At 41.6% G+C, this 24,650-nt stretch overlaps 1 protein-coding gene across 2 annotated transcripts; it reads left to right on the top strand.

Annotated features, from left to right (window-relative positions):
- Positions 1-1,105: 1,105 nt before the first annotated feature.
- Positions 1,106-24,374, top strand: LOC120957577 (dual oxidase maturation factor 1). 2 transcript variants are annotated; one of them, XM_040379851.2, is made up of 10 exons: positions 1,106-1,249; positions 2,498-3,255; positions 17,983-18,187; positions 21,013-21,070; positions 22,195-22,549; positions 22,624-22,835; positions 22,942-23,021; positions 23,093-23,214; positions 23,287-23,517; positions 23,603-24,374. In XM_040379851.2, the coding sequence occupies exons 3-10, from the start codon at positions 18,023-18,025 to the stop codon at positions 23,643-23,645; spliced, it is 1,266 nt and encodes a 421-aa protein (XP_040235785.1). In that variant the 5' UTR covers positions 1,106-1,249; positions 2,498-3,255; positions 17,983-18,022; the 3' UTR covers positions 23,646-24,374. The 2 variants fall into 2 exon arrangements, with proteins under 2 accessions (XP_040235785.1, XP_040235784.1); XM_040379850.2 differs by having other exon boundaries at positions 2,495-3,255.
- Positions 24,375-24,650: the final 276 nt, after the last annotated feature.

Genomic DNA, 24,650 nt, shown 5'->3' with positions numbered 1-24,650 from the left:
TACATTACCATTACACATCGGATTTGTCCAACTTTTCGTAATTAATTTGATATCTTTTCAAAAAATCATTTGATCTAATTTAGTATTTTTTTAACGTTGTGAAACATTTTAAAATAAATTAATTTTGATAAACTTTCACTGTCAAAATCCAAGCAAGCTATAAAGCACAACTCATCTCTTTAGCCACATTTCCGATTGCTCCAAACAAGCCATCCTATTCACACTCTCAGTTTCCGCCAGCATTTACTCATCTCATACCCTATAAGTCCAAAAACATACATAAACACCATTAAATACTCATGCACAACCACTTGCTCTCTCAACGCTAGATCACAACTACCATCTCCATACGCTAAACCACCCCTCTGTCCCTTCCACCCACCCAAACATCATCGAAAGGGCCACAATACCAGCTTGTGACGTCAGTGAGCGAGCTCTTCGAACAGCAAAATACAGAGAAAGAGAGAAAAAAACCACCGCACCGCACATTCCGCACGCGCAAAGCTCAAAACACAGTAACCGGGCACGCGGAAAAGCTCTCCATGGGCGCCTCCATTCGTGCGATCGTACAGCGCCCACACTACCACCATCAACATGAGCGCGTTCGTGACCGATCGTGACCGAACACGGATGTAGCCGTCGCCGTCGTCATCGTGATCACCGGCAGTGTTGGCGGCGATCTTTGCACGTTCACTTATGGGGTAGTTCCGCAAAATTCCCAGGACGCACACCACGTACGGCGCAGCTGGCCCGACACCAGTCGCTTAGTGGTGGTTGTGAGGTGACGCTTATTGCCCGTTGCCACCGCCATCGACACTGGTCGAGCGACGCACTCGGCCGCCCTTTCTGCCCACAGACGGGTCGCCGTCACTAACACTAGCATACCATGTACTGCGGACGTGATCTTTTTCCGCAAAAAAAAAGCACCACCAACAACGCTAACAACACACCGCTGCCGTTGGGATTGCCGTTACCGCGCCAGCGTTCGGTTACGTTGACGATCGCCACCAACCGCCCAGTGGCACCTTCCCAACAACAACAACAACGGATGAACGATCTACGCGTTGCTGCCAGATGACGGTGCTTATGTGTGTGTGTTGCTTCGTTGTCGGTTGTTATTATAGGTGGTGGATCGGGCCGCTGAGTGTGAAGTAATATTCCGCACACAAAACATTTCGTCCGAGAGGGAGCATATTTCAGTTTGAACAGAACATTCGCTTGCGTCGGAAGCAACCTGTGTGTAGTTACGGTTAGTTTGCAACCGATTTTTGATGTTGTTTTGATTGTTTGGTTGATGGGATGGTTGATATATTGTTTTCTTAATTTCGAGTGTGCGGTGTAACCATAATGATGTGATTTTAAATGATTGAATTGTGATAAAATTCTAAAATTACTCGTCGGCTTTAATGTGTAAATTCTTTGAGATATTATTACCTCTCTTTGTGATATTATTTGCCTTACATCAACAAACTACTTTCAGTGCTCAAAAAAGTATTACATAAAATTTCGTTCATAAAACGAAATTGAAGTTCCCTTTTCACTGCACACCATTCCACTGACACACATATTTCCGCTCTGGTGCACCTCTTCCGGGCTAACATTACCACGCGGCGCATCGCGGCCACTGTAACGCGCCGTTGCTGCGATAGTTATCATCTCTGAGCGTTCACTTTCTTTTATCCGGTTTACCGGAGAATACGGCGGGGCAGGAGCACACACTCCAGCCGTCCCGATTCGTTAGCGATTAAATAATTTCACCAAACGATGTAACATTGCGTGCCAAACAGGCAACAGCCAACCCGCGCCCAGTACCCAGTTGGTATCGCGAACCCGTTATATTACTCAACACTCGGTTCGGTTCGGACACAATTTGTCGGTTTTGGATTTTCTGGCCGCTTCCTTTCTCCGTTTTCCGTTAATGTAAAAAATGAAAATAAAAACAGGCACACAACCCGGGGTACGGGCAAGCGTGGTGGAGCTTTGTCTATGTTTTGGTCCGTTCTGCAAACTCGAACGGTTGAAAGCGAAAACGCACATAGGAGAAAGAAATGTATGCACTGGGGTTTGTGGTGTTGCAGTGCGAACGAAACCGAAACCGAAGAAACGTGTTCATAGAAAGTGAAAATAAACGCGAACCAAGTGGGATGGTGCAATGCTTAAGGAGAGCCATTTGTGGGCTATGTGTGTACGTCGTAAATGGTGATGCTACTGGTGATGTTTTAGTTTAATATTTATGAGTATATAAATGTTGTAATAAAATTCATTTCATCAAAATTTAAATTACTTATCGTGCTACGAAAAAAGAATAATAGAGACCTCCGTATAACACTTTATCCTTTTTACTGTAATTAAACTACAAAGGAGGAGCTTGATAAGGTACTCTGTGTCGTTTGCACTTTGCATTTATTAGTGTACATACTACACCAACCACCATCCACAACGAAAGTGAGTGAATATTTATAGTACTAAAGCATCTATACTTTTATTCCTTTAGTAGTATGCACGTACAAAAGTGTGAAATAGCTGTTAGGCGGTGAACGGGTGTGAGATAAGGCGAGAGATAAATTGAGCAGATAGAGAGCGACCAGAGAAAGCGCTTCTCTAAGCACCAAACGCGCAGTGTGTTTGTGATTATGTAAACGTGATTCGACCACTGCAACCGCGATCTCAGGAGGCTGATTTGTGAGTGCCAAAGCCGTGTGTAGTGTACCGTTCGTGGTTGTACCCGTGTGTGTCTTCTCAAAAGGTGTCCGTTTGACGGTGGATGTGTTGTAGTTTCGCGTAGTGCATTTGCGCGCGCCGTTTCAGTGGCAGTATTATCATCTTCATCCATCGATACTCTGCAGTGTGCACACACACACAGTTCGGAGGAGTTCTGCTCTTTTCCATCCCAACACAAAACATACTCGACGGCACGGCTCTTTGCAATACGACAGGAGAAGAGTCTGCTAGTGCACGTGAGTGAACTGATTTTGTGACAGAATTCCTTCCAAGTGCGCCATATTATTTGCTCGACGACCTAGCCAAGCGGCATCAAACGGTCAATTATAGCAGAAGAGTACGCTCCCGGGAACGGATCTGCCGAACGGGACGAGCCACCGATGGTTGAATAATTCCACCGCGAAGACAACGACGTTCCACCACGATCACAGCAGGCGGCACAACAGTCACGGTGTCAAGTTCCCCCGCAAAAGACGCAGCTTTTCTGCCGGCTGTAAAGCACACCGTGGAAACATCTCCTAACTGTAGCGTGTGGTAAGTAAATGTTCGCTTTTTTCGCCACTAACGCGCCATTGCTGGGGCGCTAGAGAGTCTGTAAGCCATTGTGTAGTTGCTTGTTCGTGCTGAAGTGTTGCTGTTTTGTTGGCTAGCGCACGTGCAGGGCACCAGGGAATCACTGAAAGATGATGCACGCGATTATTTGTCGAGGTGATCGTTATTTTTTTTGTTTTGTTTTGGTCTTCTCCCGCTGAGAAGGATTGATATTAATTATGCGATCGAGGGCTCTGTTTATCTAACGAGCAATAAATGAACTTCAAAGGCATCGAAACGTCGCAACAAAAGCGTTCGACGATGGCGGCGCCGACGTCTGCGTGGGCTGTTGACGTAACCTCAACAGCGGTTTATGAGTGTTTTTCTTAATAGCTCGTCCAAAGTTGTCCTACATGCTTGTGGCGCGGTACGTTTGTTCGAGTTGCCCGATGTGCCGTGAACCGAAGAGCAAAAGCACAAACAGTACCAGCTTCCCTTTGGATGCCAGAATTATGTTACGAAAGTTTATGTATTGAGTGTGAAGTAATAGATTCCTAGCGTTCCTGTTAAACGATCACAAAGGCACTCAGCGAAATAGTGCCCACTACAGCGCTTCCTCGTTTTTAGTAGTAGCAGCCCTTGGATTTAACAAAGCTTGAAAGCGTTCTTTTCTTACGTTTGCTACTCCATCACCGTTTCCACACTCGCTTACATACACGCACACACATATATACACGTGCGCTCACTTCACGGCGCCAGAGAGCTGCCGGAGGGAGTGGAGGAAGATGAGATGTGTAAAGCAGATTCGTTCACGCCACATTTACATCAGCTAAAGGTTGCGCCGTACTTCGAGCTTCCTGCCTGACCGGTAGCGCACGCTGCGCTCGCAATGCCAGCCGCCGGGCGAAGGTGGCGGCACTGAATCGCACGTACAAAGGCGTTAAGAAACTTTCCTGTGGTGAAACACGCTCGGATGCGGGTATTTCGATGCACGGAAATGGTGTATTCATCATCGCGCTGCAGTTACAGAGTGTGGTTGGCATGAAGTAGAAAATTATGAAACCAGATAATTAAAATAGGGCGCATGTATAGTTTTTAAAATTCGTGATGAACTTTGCACTCAGTTTTCCTGATAATTGATGCAGATAACACCTATCGTGACGTTTTGTTAAAAATGTTTTAAATATTAATTTACCATGTAGAGTCAAACACTAAATAGAGGTATTGAGCGATATTATTATTGAATCGATATTTGTATAGACAGAATGTTCAAAATAATACATATGTCCATGGTGGTAGATGTATTTATGAAATAATAACAAGAAGAACTACAACTTTTTTGTAATGTTCTGCCGATTCAGGAAAAAAAAACTGTCCTATATTATTAAAACACAATTTTAGTAGTAAATCGATGTAAATCTATCTATATCGATGGAACGAAGAGTGAATTTATAAACTGAATAAAATTGTGTCTCCAGCACTTTTACATCAAACTTTTGGCTTAATTTTTGTCTATAAAATTTTAATAAAAATTGATTTAACATGTACCATTGATAAACATGTAGATCAAAGCTATACAGTACAATTACATGTGCTTACACACATGCAAAAATTATTTCAGATTTATTAAAACAAAATTAGATAAAAGGTCATTAATAATGTAAAATCCTTGAACTCAATCCTTTAGAACTTATTGCCACAAAATACAGACTGCCATGACCGTTATTCAATGCATTTCGTTTCGTAGTAGCTCACCGAGTCCATCATGGACCAGTGGCACACTTTAGGTCCTTTCCGCATCCAATTGTAAAGTTGTAAAGCCAGTAGCACCAGCCAACCTAACTTCGCCCATAAGCCGTGTTACCCTAAGTTCATGATTAATTTTTCTGACCCTGGCCAGCTGCAAGAGACGCTTTTGTTCGTACGTACGCTCGTTCGTTCTCTTCCCGTAGTGCAGTATTATTCAGCCCAGGGCTAAGCCGTTGGACAAACGGTCGAAGCGAAGATTGTTCGCGCTGGAGTGTTTCATTAAAATTTCAAATGAGACGTCTAGTGGTGGCTTAATAAGCACCACACCAGTGGCCAGTAACCAGGAGTTGCTGGAAAATGGTAATCAACCAACTACTACCACCAGTAGCGTGACGGTTGGTGTTGCGTCTCCATCTCCTGAGCTGTGATTGTCGGGGGGATTTAATTGAATTATGCCCATTCTCCCAAGCCCCTACTCAACCACATGTGAGAAGAAAAATTCTTCATAATTTCCACTGACGACAGTCTTACGAAGACGAGAGAGTCAGTACAAGTTTGTCAGTTATAAGGCGATTTGTTTTGCTTATAGCTGAATTTTAACTCAACAATCGGCATGGTAGGACGCTTTTGCGTGTGTGTGTGTGTGTGTGTGTGTGTGTGTGTGTGTGTGTGTGTGTGTGTTGGTTTGTTTGTTTGTGTCTTACACGCACTAGCACAATACTAAGCTGCTGTTCAGCGACGTGTTTAACAATAGATGACAAGAACATCACCTATTCAGCGTATTGCCGGTTGTCGTTCGTTCGTAACCACAAATCATCGCAGCTCACCATCAAAGCCACAGTTTCGGACGGTGGCAAATGGTGGGAATCTTCTGCTTAAAAGACCCCGGCACACATTCAATGGCTTCGACTGCGCATTAGCACCATTTTTTGCGCACAAAAGCTCGACCGAAATCGGTTTACGGGGAGGGTTTTCGAGCCGCGTTCTTGCAGTGCTAGTCTGCATAGACGTTTCATCTTTTTGGATTTATGATCAGCCATTTAAATGCTAAAGGCTCAGCGTCCTTTGTGTAGTCAGTTTTAAATAGATTTTGTTGTTGTATTGTGCGGTAATATGTTGTCTTTTTTCTTTTAATTTTATGTAATTACACAAAATATTCTTCAAAAAAAAACAACAAAAACAAACAGACATTTAGTTATGTATCACCATTTCAAATCATGAAAATCAAATGTTAGATTCATCTGGTGATGGCATTGTAGTCGCCAAAGCTAAATCGTAGCCTATGGTAGGGTTCTCAGTAGTATCTTCTTGACCAAGGCTTCCACCGCCATCACCACCAACCATCCAGTGACCTTAGGTATTGGAATGCTCATTGAAAAATACGCAACCATTCGCTAACTTATATTCGCTAAGCTGCACTACGCCGCTCATCCTAATGTTCTAAGGGATAAACGCAGCGCAATTTACAACCTTTTGATGCACATTCAAACAAATAAAAGATGGCAAAATCACTGTTCAAACACTAAACCGAAAAGGGAACACAGCGGTGACTACTCATCATGTTCTCGGCACACTTTAGAGCAGCTCCGTACGGGCAGCTCATCAATAAAACATGAACCGTGCAATGGGGTTTCACCATAAGTGCCGGTCCCCCGGGGGAAGGAGGGCTTCATTCGATGTTGTTTTTTTTCGATTATAGTGCTGGCCAGTGTCATGAATACATATTTATGCAGATTCATGTCTTTAAACACCAATCAAATCGGAGTTCCTCCGCAAGCATCAAAACCTTCCCAAGCACAACACCTTTAGGCGTTCGTTGGCGTACCGTGACCAGGCGTAGAGTTGAGATTAATGCTCCTATAAATTGACATAAAGCTAATCTCGCATTAACCATGATATCGTACATCGATACATTCATGCTTTTCAATATGTGTATGTGTATATATGTGGGTTTTTGTCCAATTAAGGATGATGATTTTGAACATTAATTGAGTTTCACTATTAACGCTATCTAAATGATATGATCCACACACATCCAACATAAACATGATATTTAATTTAAATCGCGTTTCATTTTGGACACTTTAAATAAGCGTTCCCGAATAGGAAAATATTCCAATAATCATTAAAATCAGTTCAATAAACTACAAAGGTGAGAATACTGTTACCAACCAAACCGAAGTAACTGTTTTCCTACCCGGTACGCATGGTACATTCAACTGCACGCGGCCATGAAGGTTAACTTGCCAAATTTACTGAACCACCGCGAATCGAAATCTGTCCGAAATGAAATTTGCGTGCCGAATGGCATACAAATTCTCCATTCAGTTGGCGCCAACTGTACCAGCGTCATCAACCGGTAGTAACGGCGGGGAGGCATGTAATTGAAACGGGTACATGCATGCGTAAAGGGGTAATCAAAATGCTGCATGAATGAAAACAACCAAGAGCAATACACTTTGCAAGGTTTTATGTGGTATGGCTTCCTCGTTGAGATAGAACATGAAATTGGAATCTAATTGGATCATTTATTGTACCGATTACGCGCCGTTACATGTGACACCTCATTACGCGTTGGTTTGTGCGCAGTTAGCTTGCTACACCTTTATTCACAGATATCTTAAATTTTCCACCGATTGTCTTTATATGGTGCCTGACCATATTTGGTGGCAATTTTCAATAAGAAAGTTGTAAAATGCTACTCTGTGGCAAACTTATTTACTTTACTGCTTTGGATTGGTGTTGAGCAGCGCCCTCTGTTGACAGTATTTGATTGTTATTACATTATCAATTTTTCGTGTTGGAATTTTACGGTAACAACATCATTGTGGACGTTGTGTTTTAATCTGAACTGTACTGTATCTTTTTTTCGATTAATTATCATACACTTGAAAATGTCATGCTAACAGTATTAAATACATTTACCAACCTTTCAACCTTCCTCTTCTTAATGGCCTACAATAGGTAGCTTTGCAGCAATAAAATCTGATACCTCATTATGGAGCACTATTTTGTCACCGAATGTAACTTTATTTATCACCATCAGTAGCAGCAGCAGCAAAACGGTTGTCGCTCCAAGAAGCGTTACCGTAAAATCGGTCACCCTAGATGCCATACCAGCGGCTGAACTCGTCTCAATCGAGACGCAGGACGGTAAAATGAAGGAGAGCATATTTTTAGTATGGTAAAAAAGCGGCCCTAATACTTGACGGTGAACGTTTCAGGACACGAATCATTTTCGTCAGAAGTGAGAAAAAATAACAAGCTGGCACAACGGGCACATAAATTAAATCGCTGTCACGATCGGTACGAAAAATAAGGATGATTGGTCACGATCGATGGATTGCGACAGTGCGAGACTTTACGACTCGGTTCGATGCGTCTTGAAGATCGTCTCGAAACGGCCAATGGTGACGACGCGGTGTGAAACGTTTCGACTCGACGCGACTAGGAGCAGTTCTTCTAACCGCGATCCCGGCATTCCTACGCAGGGAAAGTTTGGTGTGAAGTAACCGATAAAAAGCGAGTGTGCATCGGTCGATTTTTTTCTCTCCCTCTCTCTAAATGTTAGTGCAACTGGGCTCCAAATCGAACGCATTGTGTAACTGCAAGTTTCACTCCTATCGCTTGAAACGCAAATGCTTGCCACAAACGGGGCGCCATCGATTGTCGTAGCTGCGAGATACAGCTTACATCATACATTTTGGGACCAAAACTTGCCCACCAGCTTGGTTCGTTTGAACGGGGAAGGCAACCAAACCAGACTACGGGGAAGGTAGCCCCGCAGGGCTAGAAAAATGAATCGATAATTAATTACTTTTGTTTGTTTTGCCTCCGATCGGTCGCAGAGCGAACAAATGGAGCCCTAATTTGAAGCGATCAGTCCACGGGGAGGCTGCCGAACCGCTCGAAAACACGATATATCATCGCAAAACGATAATCGACCGGTTAAAACCTATGGAGGAGGGTAAGTCAAATTGTTGGTCCTTCTCAGCGGGACGTGCCGATGGGCTATTAACGTTGAAGAAATCAGACCCAAAGAAGACGAAGAAGCAGTAGATGAAGCTTAGCTTTTCGTGTCGTCTAGGTGCTCCGGAGGCTCAAGAATAAACGATGAATAAATAACCCACGGTGGGATGATTGTGCACAAGATCGCTTTGTACAAACCGTTTTTTGTGGCAATTTTTCACCATTGAGCGTGGTTGGGTTGTGTGCCTCAAGACGTGTATCTCAATCGATCTAACCGCAAATGAAATTATCAACTGTCAATGTCTCGCTCCAGAAAGACAGCCAAATTCGTTTTGATTGTGCTTTGAAACTTCTTCTACAGCAAGATACAGGCGTTGTGTGAGCAGGCAAACATCAACAGCTGTAGTTAGTTGTACTTAATCTTTGTTGTTTGAAAATCGTTTAAATCGTTTGAAAAAAATTGGTGATTTAATCCTCAACATTTGGTAAAGCGCTTCAATCCAACTCACACTGCTCTTCGCCATTCAAATTGAAAGCATAAATCCACCAAACTCGAACACTTCCAACACCGTTTAACTTTTGCCGGAATTGATCCATAACTCATAACCTGACCGTGCCACCGTTTCCGTTGTCGTGCCTTTTACTAGCAAATTGAAAGAAGCAGTGAAGGGGGTGCCCCCGCACTGCAAAAACCGTAAATTAAGCTCTATCCCGCTTTGAACTTCCTTCGGCAGGTACTGGGTGTATCATTGCAACGCTGCGAGCAGATATTTTCGCCATATTCCATTTAATCTTTTGCAATTCAATCAAACCCGGCCGATTGTCGTGCATGGGTAGTGTTTAAGCTTGAAGCCACGGTTATTTCAGCCAGCGCCACCGAAAGGAACCAGCACCGCCATGAAATGGATATGTGAGCCGACGACTGGGGATTGATCGGGCCACAACGTTCACCAATTTGCTAGCCAAATAATTTATACACTTCCCATTGAGAAATACAAGCCCGAACACTCCAAACAAGCTACTAGTGTGGACCATTGTGAAACCATTCCGTCACGGGGAAATCTCGGTCGTAAAGATTGCCGTTACGAATTGCGATCTGACATTTCCCGTCCATGGTCGTATGTTGCCTGTGTTCTGATTCCCGCCGAAGGACAGATGCTGTGTAGGGGGAGGTATATTTTCCTCCTTGGGAGGAAAAATGCTACTAGCACCAAGCATCTTGCACGTGTTAGCGCAGATATGTACTTTGGCAGGCGAATAATTATGGGATGTAATACCGTGAGGCGTGATGGCTATAGCTAACGCGCTCTCTCTGTCTGCGCACACAACCGGAATTAATAATTTCAATCACTGCTCGAATTCCATTGCCCCATTCGAACTCCGTTCGAATCATAAATCATAATCGAACCCCAAGAAAATAACCAACGTCCAGTGAACTGTCGGCGCTCGACAACCGCAACACTAGCTGCGCCCCTCGAACAGTGTTTGAAGGTTACGGCGAGTGTGTACGTCCGCTTGTCCGCTTGCCATTGAGAGGGACGTTTAACTTTTTGTTGTTAGGGTTTCCGATCGGTAAAGCTGACCAGCCGAGCCTGGTACGATGGTACTGCGTATGCGGAAATATGACCAGCACGTTCTCCCGCTACGTGCCCGTTACATACCAAACAAGAACTACACGATCGCGAACGTTGAAGTGTTGTTGTCGCTGCGAGGCGTATCGTAAAATGAAGTTCTCGATGGTCCTCCAAGGTACACGCGTTAAACTGGTGCTGTTTATTCATGTGCCGCATACAGGAACACACCAAAACAGTTACGTTGTTGTAATCAAAATTCTGACATAGGAATGATATTTGAAAAATCGTTGTGTCTCAATGCCGTGGCTTATACAAATAGCCTCTTCAAAGCAAGGCAGGTTCATATTCCCATTCAAACCAGGTTCTTCATATGTAGTAGTAATTTTCTTGCCCTGTATAACTAAACCCGCTAAATTGTACAACCCTACATCTATCTACCCTTTTAGAATTACATTTTACTTTGTACAAGTTGCTAAGTACGTTACAAAGAGCAAACATGCACTCTTCACGTCCTACTACTCACGTGTAGGCGATAACTGTGGATGCTCGCTCTTAAATAGCGCCCATATATCATCTATCTTACACTCTGCAACTTCTCCAGATCTACGGTGTGGTAGGAAGTAATTAGCAAGAGCAAGTAAACGAGCGCGAACATAACATGTATTTAATCAAACGACCTAATGTATGATGTACATCGCCACTCCGCTTAGGGTCAGTGTACATCGTAGTGGGTCCGAAGTAAACTTGAGGCATTGCGTACACCTGCGAAGGAAAATGTCAATTATAACCCTTCGTTTAGTGCTTCTAAAAGGTAGAAGTGTTGCCAGTGTTACCCTCCCGAGCAGTAGGGATTAGGTGCAGTGGCAATGGTAACCGTCCTACGCTTACTAATACACTTATCTCTCGTTCAAAGGCAGGGCCGGACAGGGGTCCGCAAGAGCCACCGGTAGTACTGGTTGTGCACTTAGCGTTTTAAGTCACCTGCCCTTCGCAGGGCTTTTCCGTTCATCAGCTAGGGATAATTATGAACCTGTACTGAGTGGGTCGCACGCTGGTTGCTCCGGCTACGTTCAGCAGTATCATCGTGTCGAATCGATTTGTGATTTAATATTACGTGACTGTCCTTCGTTGATTGCTGTCGTTAAGCTGCTACTGCTACCGTAATGCAGCAAGCATAGATACTTGCAGTCAGAATGCATGTTTCTGTGTGTATGTGTGTATGTACGTTTGTGCAAGTGTGTTTATGTTTACTTCGCATTGATAATATGGATGACGATCGTGGCCCAGTCGAAGGCTAGCTGCTAGAGTTCAAGGTTTTGCACTTTAATGAATAATATCACAGTTTGTTTTAACGCTCAGACAGTGATAATTTGTTGATTGAAGTTGGTTTTTGTGAAATAATTGATTTCAGTCTGATCATGCAACAGAATTAAAACTATATGCTAATTAACTGTTATAATTTTATGATTACATTGTATCATAATTATACCCTTTTTAACACGTGACAATCTGCATGTTCATCACCAAACCAAAATGATTTGAAACAAAAACACAATTCACACGTCTAGATTCCTTTTGTAATTGGTTGGATATTTTGCATGAAACGCGAAATTCCCAACCCTATTCAAGCTGTCGTGCGTTATTTCCTGCTATCACCTCAACACGCTTCCACCGGTATGTGGTTATCCTCGGCGAATGTCAACGGCGCCGGTAGTCACATTTTTCTTGGCCATTCTCCCCCACCCAACCTGCGCAAGAGCCCCACTACGGATGCAATTTGTGTCCTTTCCGTCCGTAAAAGGAACCGATCGTCAAGCGAATGGTAAAACCGGACACCATTCGTACGCTGAATAGTGCGAGCCCCGTCACAGTCGCTGCAATGCTGTGACACATGGTAGGCTGTGTTTTTTTTTTGTACGCAAACGACTCAACAAAACAACCCGAATCCGTCTCGAGACAACGCACGTGTAAATATTCATAAATCCGCTTGACCGAACGCAGTGGTGACGCATACGCCACATCAGGGCCATCAGCATAGCGGACTTCAGATATTCAGTGGCTGCATCTGCGAAAGCAGAAACGTATCGATCGTTCGCAAGGGTCAATGGCAGTAGGGTTAATTTTATATGCCTTTACAGGTTACTGGCCACTTAATAGTGCACACTCAACTACTTCGAACTGACGAATCCTTATCCTTGAGTATGTATTTTACGAATTCGATGAACTTTGTAATACAGGAAGACAAAAACAAAGTATAAAAACTGATCTAGCATCCTCCATCAAATTCAAAATGTTGTGGGACGTCTGTTGAACGTTGTAAGCATAGCAAATTACCGGGCCAAACAAGCATCAAGAATAGTCGATCTTTCCAGCTCTTCGACCTTAGTTTTGCCGATAAGTTGTGGATGACCTTGATAATGTTTTTTTATGGTACCATCACGATATTTAAATTTGACGTATCAGTGAATAGGCAACATGTCAAGAAGCTGCGAATCATCTTGATGCGCTTATAGGCGATGGATCAGGTAGCTTAGTGTAGGGCCATTGACTCAGCATAATCTGTAGACAGCGGACCTGATAATTACTTGCTTATTTTGTTATGCTTTGCATGTCTTTCAAATAAAAAATCGAATGAAGTATCATGGAACCATCGATTTTGCGTTGGTTATATTTATTAGCATAGATGAATAAAAATCATTAGTTATATAAAATTGTTATATGTATCATGCAAAAATTAATTTAAATTGAATTTTAAATAAATTAAAAATGTTAAAAGCGCTGTTATTCCGTAAGCTTATTAGTACTCAATTTTCCAATGAGAATGGAACCACGACATTGTAGAGACTCACATATCTACCCACAAACTGCACCGAACTTAATATTACTCGAACCAAATGTACAATAAATCCTCGAGATTACTCACCAACGGAAATGACACGGTTCATTTACTTCCAAGTGTGTAATCATACAACCGAACGATCGACTCTTACCTCAAAATAGCTTCACACCTTCTACAGTTTTGTTAACTCTACGCATTTATAAGCATTTCCTGTGCGGTGGGAATGAATTAAGCTTCCTTTCTGCAATGCAAGCGCCGGTAGCAATCACTGCTAGAAGATTGCTACTTACAACCTGACCTGTCTAATGCCAGTCTCTTAGGCTCACTTTTGTTAAACCGTACTCCATCTACTGCACCCCACTAAGCCATATCAAAACTTTTCAAATTGTTGCACATCAGCAGATGGTCTCATCAGAAATCTCATTTTCTTCGCGGCGTCTAACGCTTCAACGCCAAAGATCAAGTCATTGATTCAGTAAATGTCTTCCCAAGCTGCTGCACATGTAGCTTCGGACGGCGAGGGATCGGACGCTTTGCCGCAACTGTTGAAACGTAACCTTTAGCCGAAAGTTCAATACGATCCAATGAATTGGGTTGGAAAAGTTATGTCCATCTATATCGTTGTTATATTTTGTAAGGGCCACTGTACAAGCCATGTGAGGGAAGGTGATTAATAGCATCGTAACAAATGATATTCATTGTTTTATGAGATTATAAAGCGCTGACCTCCTTTTAGCTGTTGCGTTGTCTTTTTTGCTCAACGTAACGATGGTTTGTTTAAGCAAATGTGTGGATAATGTTTAAAGATGTGATTTTTAAATATACAACTTTAATGGAAATTTACTAGAAAAAATAATTTATATACTTGATCGTAACAGCAACGGCGTAAATATTCCCGGTAACCGTTCATAATTGAATCAACCATAGTCAAATAACTATCAATCAGTGCAGCGCATGGCAGCAATGATGCAAAAGCCATTTTGGCAAACGAAGATCAATGAGGAGTTTTTCCTTGAGATTGAAACAAAAATGCAATGCTATTGCAGATGGATTGCATTAATTTCAAACGTTCACTATAGGAGAAAAATTATATGATTGAGATGATTTGGTAGCGTTTCAAACTTGTTGACCAATCGTAAACGATATAACAAGCCAACGTTATTGCTGCCTGTTATACAATTCATTATGTAGTTAAGTGTTTAGCAATGAGCTAAACGAAATTTTCACTTGATATTTTTGTGACGATAACCATTAAACGTGTTAAAAATATGTGTTCATAGTTAAAACTTAAATGAAATATCTCAAGCATTAACACAATTTATGATTAACTAAAAGCGTAGATTGGCCTGAATATTTCTAATAATTTAATAATCATTACTAGGGTACATGTACCAGTATTGGGCAGGTTAGTGCAGCAGTTTCACAAAAACTGCTGGTACACTTACAATTTTTATTATTTTACATGAAAGTAATATTATTTTGAACGATAAACTATCGTATTATGTTGTGCTATTTGTTATTTGCCGATTGAAATGTATTTTTTAGAGAAATTCGTGAAAATGCGAACACCGTTTTTGTTCCCATTTTGGGCAGTTTGGTCCTATTTTCGGCAGGCTTTGCTCCTATTTTCGGCAACGCGAATACGGGTCGGTAAATGTTTTAATTAATGTCAAAAGGTAGACAAAAATGTTTGAAACAGTTTTAATCTCTCACTTTTCTAAGATTGGTATTGAAAAGTACTTAAATTATTAATTTTATGTTGCCCATTTTGGGTATTTTGCGGGCAATTTTTACAGTCATTTTGATTTACGTTACAAACAAAGTAGGCATTGAAGAAATAAGACTACCTGACGGCTATAGAGTACTGGCTCACGAATTATTATTTTCCTCTCAAGTTATTGGATTATTTACAGTGAAATTGGTGATATTTGATACAAAAAATGTGATTTTATGTGTCGACATACGCTTTGTAGTGTTCTAATCAAGTTTTAAATGATTATTTAGCAAAATCAAAAGTGTGTTATTGTTCCAAGTTTCGGCAGGAGCTCATAGCATTGATCTGTCAAAAATCAACATACAGTCAGTCTAAAAAGTATTCGTCTAGCTGAATATTTCACAGAAAAATGCGAATTATGGCCGCAATACGTATGGGGCGATAAAAGTAATGATGAGGTTTGATAAAGGGACCATCAATACACACGTTTTGCAAAAAATAAGCATAGTGCAATAGCAACCAAAATACATAAAAAAAGTCATTTGATGGGAGCGCAAAAAGTATTCGTCCATCTAGCTTTTTAATTATTTACACTGGACAAACACTACGTAGACGTGAATTAAACTTATTATTATCAATCTGCTGGTGACTTCCTTCTAAATTAATGCATTTCTGTTGTTTCAATTGCACTTCAAGCGGTCAGAGAGGCTCTAAAGGTGGGGGACTTAAATGATTGGAGCATGATGGCGAAAATCGTATCTTTAACTTATGCATAACCTATCCTACCCATTTTTGAAGGTTACAAAATATGTGATAGGCATTGTTCCTTAATTTGATCAGAGTTTGGCCATTTTTCTGACACTAATTGTGTGACTAACTGCCATATAAGCAGCCATACTTGACGGTTTATCTAACGAAAGAAGCGGTTTAATGGCCAAAAATCCAATTTTACCAAGGAATACTTTACGAATACTTTTTGGACTGACTGTATACCGTGTACCTATTTTCGGCAGTATTTAAAGTGAATAATTAACTTGTTTTTCGTAATTTTTAAATTCTAAACGGGCTAGAATAAATTCTACAAGCATATAATCTTTCCTAAAAACTACACTTTCATTATTTTAGTGCTCTGGTTCTCCTAATAATGAAACCTGCTGAACTATTGGCTGACAGCAAATCTGCCGAAACATGTTGAACTCTGCACATTTTGTTTGATATTTTGTAAAAATATGCAAGGAAATCATGTGAAACTTCGTATATGAATAACAAATGAGTGTATCTCTATTTAAAAAATATGTGTGGAGACTATTGTCAACGCGTTTTTGCGTAATTACACGTTTTTAGGTATCCTGCCGAAAACAGGTACACTGCTGAATACTGGTACAGTTACCCTAGTATTCTGTTATTTTTTCAGCTTACTTCATTTCTTATACCTCTTAGTAGATCATAAATTACTATCATTCTACAACGAAACAGTATTTAGAACAGCGAGACACAATCCCTCTCAAGTTGGCAAACAATACGAGCAAAATATGTACAACCTGCCTAAAGCTAGCCTAAAATTATATTGCAATAGCGGTTGTCTGTAAGATATAAGCTCGAGAATCCAGTTACTATCTGGATAGTTACACCATAATAAACACATGCACACAACAACAGCAACAACATCCTAACTTCTTGGCGGAAATCAGTGGCCCTGTTTGGTTACGGAATAGTTTTGCAAGCTATACACACACACAATTACCAATTACCCCACCGGCAACATATGCGTCACCGACATTGTGCACGGGCACACATGTGGCTGGTGCAAGTAAACGTTGCAATTGTAACGGATTCAATTGTGCACAATTTGGCCATAGCTGTATAGTGAGGTGCATTTTCGAATGCAAGCTCCCTTCGTTTTGAATGCTGCAGTTCTATGTTCTCATGGTGGTGCATTAAAGGAGGGAGGAAGGAGATGTATAGTAGTACATAACTTAGCAGTGCTTTTAGTAAATGTTTAAAAAAGAATATCATTTAAAAAATTCAAATATTTCATTTTGTGACGTACCTTCTTGTACTCTACGCACATCTTTCAACAGAATAATGCATGATCGCTGATCGTTTAATATATGTTTCACTCGCATACAAACCAGCACTCCCCGCATTATTAACAGTTACGTGGGTGGTTGTTGTAGATTGTGGGCATGAGTAATGATATTTTGAAATTCCGCATAAAAAACACAGCCCGTTTTACCTCCGCAAGTGCTGAGAGACGTTAGATGAGATAAGTGAGCATCTGATAAATGAGATACATGTCATCACTATATGTCATGCTTCTTCTTGGTTTCTATTGCTTCTTTGCGTTGGTTCGATGATGTTGTTTCTATTTTGAAGTAGTTTTTTTTTGCTCGTCGTTAATGAGAAAATTCTTATATTAATACTTTTTTTAAATTATTTCTTACTTTCCATTACGTACAATTACTGTGTGCACTAGTAATCCGTTTTAACTCGAGAAAGTACGTTCACGTCCACGATACGTCAACTCGTCCCCGAACAAGGAAACTCAACCAAAAGTCCAATTATTTAAAACGACTAATTATATTTGCCTCCTGTTTAACTGTCCTCACCTGCTGCCAACATGGGCTGAACACTTTTATCTACACCGTTTTCTACAGGTGCAAATCGCTAAGGGTTCCCCAAGCTGTGTTAGTGTTCTTCCGGGGTATTGTTTCTTCGCAATGGGTGTCATAATGTATGGTACCACCGCTAAACCCTAAACCCGTTATCTAATACACCGACTTGTGGTGCAATTTTGCCTTTGCCTCTCAAATGCCTTCATCCGTGTTTCGTTTTTGCATATTTTTCAGTAACATTCTCTCTTTTTCCCTCTTCTCGTTCCGCAGGTCTCCACAGACGTTATTCAAAATAGGAACCCTTTAAACAATGAAGGGCTGGTTTGACGCGTTCCGCGATGACGGAGCGCCAACGCTTTACTCGTTCTCTAATCGTACCCCCGTCACGGGCGATGTCTCCATCGTGGCGGTTTGTGTGATGTTCGCCACCGTGTATTTGGCGTTTCTGGTCATTTTCCCGGGTGTAAGGAAGCAGGTATGTAGGTGGAGATGCTGTAACGCACATATCAAATCGATGTGTTGAAATGTTTGCTAAACACTGTAAAATTAAAGCTAGTAGTTAAAAAGCTTAATTTTTCATGTAAAATTCTTAAAATGGGAGGAACATTTTATAAGAAATATTATGGGCGAAAATTATCCGTTGCATCATCATGCCAGATCTACTAAATTGCCAATATTTTCTTCTTATCTATTCTACTAATAACTCTTTATGAATACTTGGGGTCAAATATTGGGTGCTCTCGAGCGTCTTCAAAAAAACATAAACCCAACCAAGGATTGATTGCACCAGATGAAGGCACAGAAGTGACTGTATTTTTCTAAATGATCCTTTCATTTCTTACTAATTTTCAAACATATTTCTTTGGTCAATATGCATTTAAATGGTTTTCCGAACCAATTTAAAATATTAACAAAATGTTTTATTGCTTGCAAGATGTTTTAACAGCCAAAAGTTGTATTTGCATCACAATAATTTACCGGTTATTCTACATGAAGCTTCTAATACTTCTCAAGCGGGATCGAGTTTGACAGTTCTAGGTGATATGTTTAAAAATCATGTCTATGGACTGAAGCTTTACAAAGTTTTTCAAGTCAAATTCGAATGTAAACATTGTTACAGGGTTTTCCAAGTCACTTTCTAATGTGCACATAATTATTCACCGCATCGAAGATGTTTTTCAACCGCTGTGAAATGGGTTATTTGCTTCAAAATGAAATTTCAGTTTTAACACATGGTTTTCAACACATTAAAAAGAACTGTCAAGCTCAATCCAGCATGAGTCTTGTTGAAAATCATGCTGAAGAAATTATTACGATGGAAATGAAACATCAGATTGATGTGGATTGTTATTCACCGCGTGCAAGATGTTAATCCACATCAATCTGATATTTAATTTCAATAATCTTCTTCTTTGGCACAACACCGCTGCCGGTCAAAGCCTGCCTGTACCCACTAGTGAAGTGAGCTTGGCTTTCAGTGACTTATTGTTACCATAGCAGGATAGTCAGTCCTACGTAAGGGGGTACGATCTACTAGGGACTCGAACCCATGATGGGCATGTTGTTACGTCGTAAGAGTTAACGACTGTATAACCACCGGCTCCTTTTCTATTTCAATAATAATAGTTTGGAAGTTCTTTGTTATGTGTTGAAAATCATGTGTTAAAACTGAAATTTCATTTTGAAGTAAATAAACCAATTAACTGCTGTTGAAAAACTTGCTGTCTTCGATGCGGTGAATAATTGTGTGCACATTAGAAAGTGACTTGCAAAACCCTGTAATGATGTACTTATTCGAAATTGACTTGGAAACCCCTGTAAATTGCTCAGTACATTACAATACGTTCTTTATCTTTGGCTTGCGAGATGAAAGACGTTTTAATTTTTACCAGAAGGGTTTCTATTATTCAATTTCTATTGCTCGTTCCATACACAACTGTCAAATCTTTTAAACTGGTATTCAGATACTATACAACTGTGATACAACCAGAAACTCAATATTGTTAATTCGTCATACGCAACATTCATTGCATTGAGGTTCAAATTTGAAAAGGTGAAATAAAATGAAATAACATCAATTTTTTTTATCACTTATACTTGAAATATTCTTGTGGGCAGCCGATTCCTGATCTCTTCAAACAACTGCACACGCTACATTACACCGTACGCTTAACCATTTCAAGCAGAGTGTTTTATCGTGGATCAATATTTGGCGTCGTAAAAAGCCCCATGCCAAAGGGAAACAATTCGATCGTCAACTACAAGCTATTGCACGATCGCCTCAACCTTGCCAGGTTTTTGCACGCTACTTTTCCGCCCGTAGCGTACCGTCGCGCAAGTGCAAACTAACGCAATGCTCGATATTATTGTACCAACGTTTGTTAGACTGCACTAGTCAAACAGCCCACACCGCTTCACGGTGGTCCGCAAAGGGTGCCCGTTTTTGGAAGATATTTTAATGGGTTTAATGAGATGCGGCATAAATTCATGTCGAGAAATTATTATTACCGTGCGCCGTGTTGGCGATGTTGCACGTTGCGCTCACGACTGTTCCTGCCAGTTCATTTAGGATTACAAGGGGTAACCGATCGATCTCGTCCCGGTTGCAGCAAACCAACCATCCAGCCAGGGCATGCGGTAAGCGCGTGAATTTCGGCACGTTATGATCAAACCTCCCACAGCTTGGTCCCACAAACTACCGCGATTGGTCACGCACTGACCGGCAGAGCCGATCACGTCGCTCAATTCGTCTCCACCGGTCAGTGATTTGCACCCGGTGCGATTCGGTGTTTGATTGATGGCCAATAAATTGATGTTTGCAAACATTTGTTAACATAGAAAGCTGAAACGCATTCCTCCGTGGGTTTGTGTTTTACAGATTTTCTTTCCCTTTTTTAGTCTACGATCTCTCTCTCTCTCTCTCTCGCTGTCTCTGTTTTCGCCCGGTTTGGGCGGAATTTTAAATGGGCGCAAACAGTAGCAGAGGCAGGTTAAATGCTGCTTACTAGGGTTGCGCTAAATTGATCGCTTTGGTTGATTTATTGCACGATTAGAAGCTGCAATCGAGAAACATACGGGTTAAGTGATTTATTTGTACCGACTGTGTATGGTTATATCGAGGCGTGTGTGGGCAAGAGATTTATAATTTGTACCTTACACAAATGCACCTAACGCATTCAATTAATAACATCGGTGCAAGCATACTCTTTTAATTGATATATCCTTGGGTGATTATGGCTTAGAGACAAATGTATTTAATTCGTGGTGTTATTATTTACGTTTTCTTCTTTTTTTCTACAGAAATTTACAACTTTCACTACCGTTACCTTAAGTCTGTTTGTTGGACTAGTCATATTAGGTAAGCAAAAAATAGTGTAAATAGTGTATATGTAAACTAATGTTATAGGAGCAGTTGTTTTAGGAAACAAAAACTTGATATTGATATTTAGTCTCTAAAGTCGCTCTTTTGCCATCTTCCATGCAATATCTTAAATATCTATTGATATTAGCGCCTTGTTAGATAATTATTTTGACATGGTTAAACAATTCTGTCTAAATTACAATTTTAGAACTATTTTTCACCTCAAAAATGCAGATGGTAGTGCTAAATTCAAGCTTATCAGCCATATCCTGTGTGCTGTACAGCATTTATACAATTTCCTTCCTAGCTGCTAATACTCTCACGCAGGCAGACTCCGCTCATTAATTAATATTTCATTGAAACCGTTGTTGCGAACAGCACAATGAAACATCAGGTTAGGGTTGCAACTTTGTCTTGCTCTAGCCATGGTTAAGCATCAAGCATAAAACGATCGTCACTTCTTCCTTCATGGTGAGCTAGGCGGGCTTCCCTCGGTGCTCAACATTTGCCACAATGATCAAAGATACCATCGCTTACAATGCTTAAATCTCATTTCCACAGCAACTTTATTCTATGCCCGGATGTGCGCCTTTTCGCTGGTCCGTGTTACTTGCTCTTAAGCTGTGTCGGGATTTGAAGTATTTTTTGTCGACTTAAATGAGTCGCCAGTTTTTGTGCGTATTACTTTTTGTTCCCCCCAAAAACCAGCACTCTAAAAGTTGTTGCCGTTGTTAATGAGCAAAAATAAAATCACATCGAGCGGGTGGAAGAGGAAACGGTTGAATGGGATTCGCAAAAACAACCCACAACAAGAAGAAAAACAGTTCGCAAAAGCGACTCATCAGCAGCTTAAACAGCCAATAGCTTCTTCCACACGTAGCAGCAGTAGTAGGAGTTAGGTTTCGACCGGACCGGAACAATCAGCTTACAATCGCTACCGCAGAATGTGACCATTTCCGCACCAAGGTCACGCGGGCCCCGGGCACTAAAACACTAAACGAAACTAACCAAGATCTTAACTTCTCGGCTCTCCTTCCTTGTGCGTTTGTTTGTTTGTTTGTTGCCGTTTCGACTGCTGTGCATCTCGTGACCCCGACGACTTCCAACCTCCAACCGCGCAGTAAGTCGCCTTGGCTCCGGCTGGCATGTGGCCCAATCGACGATCGTTGCACCGTACCGTGCATTCTCGCGGGAGAAGCTGCCCGCCCGCATCGGTGCGCACATCGGGCTGATGCACATCAACATCACCCTGACGGCGCTACCGCTCGGCAACTGGACACCGCCGGACATTGATTTCAACGAGCGATTCAGCTGGAATCAGGCGAACGATATGGGCAACTCCTACCGCGATGCACTGCAGCGCGGACTACCCTACCCGATACTGACGGTGGCAGAGTACTTCAGCCTCGGCCAGGAAGGGTTCGCCTGGGGCGGCCAGTACCGGGCCGCCGGTTACTATGCCAGCATTCTGCTATGGTACTGTATTGTGCGCGATGCGCGAAACATTCAATTCGGTGTGACATTCAATTTGTACTGCTTCCACTTTCTAGGGCATCGTTTGCCGCGTGGCTCCTGATGAATCTGCTGCTGGTCGCGGTACCTCGCTACGGTGCCTACACGATGACCCTGACCGGTGCACTGCTGATAGGGGCCAGCATCGGCTACAGCTCCATGCTTCCGAAGCGTCCGCTGACGATCGTTATCGAAGGGGCACGAATCGATTTCCATCTCGGCTGGTGCTTCTATCTCGTACTCATCGCTGGTAAGTTCTACCCTTTTTCAACGCCTGCTTGACCGACCCTGGGTAGCTCCGTTTCATCAGACTCATGTATATGTGTGTGTGTGTGTTTCGTTTTCTTATTTTCCAGGAGTGTTATGCTTCGCGATCGGATTAGTCATTTCCATCATTGATCTTGTGTGGCCTCATCGCTTTTCCACCATATTGGAGGTAAGGCAAAACGATGTTTACTTTTAAAGAATGTTTCTCACACACTCAACTCTCTTTGCGTACATTTTAAGGTATACTATGACACGCCATATGATCGGCACGTGATTCTGGAGGAGTCTCATGACGTTAGATATCGTAAACGCAACAGCAAGGGCCTTGAAGAGCCTCCCGGTCTGGGATCTCGCATCCTGAGGTAACTAACTGTTCGAGTAAATTTTGCTATTCAAAATGAATTGAACGGAAATTTCATTTCCCTTGCATGTAGACGTCTATCTTCAAAGACTCGTGATCAACACACGGATAAGATGGGCATTGAAAACCGTGGATTCCAGCACGATGTTCCCAAATCTCCGTGGCGTTATCCGTTCCGGCGGGCTCAGCAAACGCCTCCTCAAGGTATCCAGCGTACGATTTCGCAGGACTCCACATCCAGCATTGCATCCGCTGCTGCCATGTCTCAATCGCTCCACAAAGTGGCCCTCTCGCGAATGCTACCGTAAGAACACACACACATATTAACCGCATTTGAAACGATCTTTATCACTCATTTCACTCGTGTTTCGTTTCTAACCACTTTTTAGGAAACCTCCGCTAGAACGTACGCGAGAAATTTCCAACTGGTAGAGCCCAGAAGGTACGCCATCTAGTGTCTTGGATAGTGATCGCATAGAGCGAGACGATAGAGCAGAGTACCGTCTTTATGCGTGATGATCTTTTGTGATATTTATAAGAGTGTACACAAACCTCCCACATGGTCAATGATGACACTGGTGTATTTTATCGACGCACTTTTAACAAACAAACATCCCCTTCATCTGTAACTCTGTGCCCTACCAACGTCCGTTCATCTGTGGCGTGAATAATTAAGAAAATTGGCAAATGCTTAGTGAACGGGGATCGTATTCCGGATGGAGTTTGACACATAAGTTTTATTCTTAGTCGTGAAAGTTTTAATGTAGAAGAGGAGACGGTTGATACGAAGCCGCCTAAACCCGACTTGATGCATTCATTTGTAAGGACGCCTCGTGTTATCTAGATTTTGCTACTCGCGATGTGATTGAGACAGAAAAAACGCAAAGCAGAAATAATCCGAAACCGAACCGAGGGCTGATCAATTTTAAGTTATTTATTGTTCCTCTACCAGTGTTAGCGATGTAGCAGTTTCAGTAATGCGTAGCACAAAGCGAAACGAAAGCGCTTATAGCGCGGATCTATGTTAATCATTGCATTGTAAGACCGTATGGTTTGTTAGTAACGTAAGGAAGATTGTAAACTATTTCTTGACGATAAATCTGCGACAAAAAAAATCAGCGCAAATGGACGAAATTGAATAAAAGTCAGATTTGAACTACAGGTTTCTAAAGTGTGTATGCGTTTTTTACATGGAGATTGGTGTCAGCTATTTTTTCGGTTGTCTTGTTTATTATGCTTTTCGGAAGGTAAAATGTACACCAAAAGGAAGTACTTCCGTAAATTGTTATAAGTCACAAACTATAAGCTTGAATCATTTGAAATTAAATTTCAATCATTTTAATTTAAGTCATAAGTTAAGTAAAGAAACAATTGAGAAATTATCTGAATAATAAAAGCCCTATCTTTGAAGGATTAATTTAAAAGCTAGTCTGGGGT

Source organism: Anopheles coluzzii, chromosome 3, assembly GCF_943734685.1.
Source record: "Anopheles coluzzii chromosome 3, AcolN3, whole genome shotgun sequence".
Taxonomy (NCBI): Eukaryota; Metazoa; Arthropoda; class Insecta; order Diptera; family Culicidae; genus Anopheles; species Anopheles coluzzii.
This window is presented reverse-complemented; position numbering and strand designations above follow the sequence as displayed.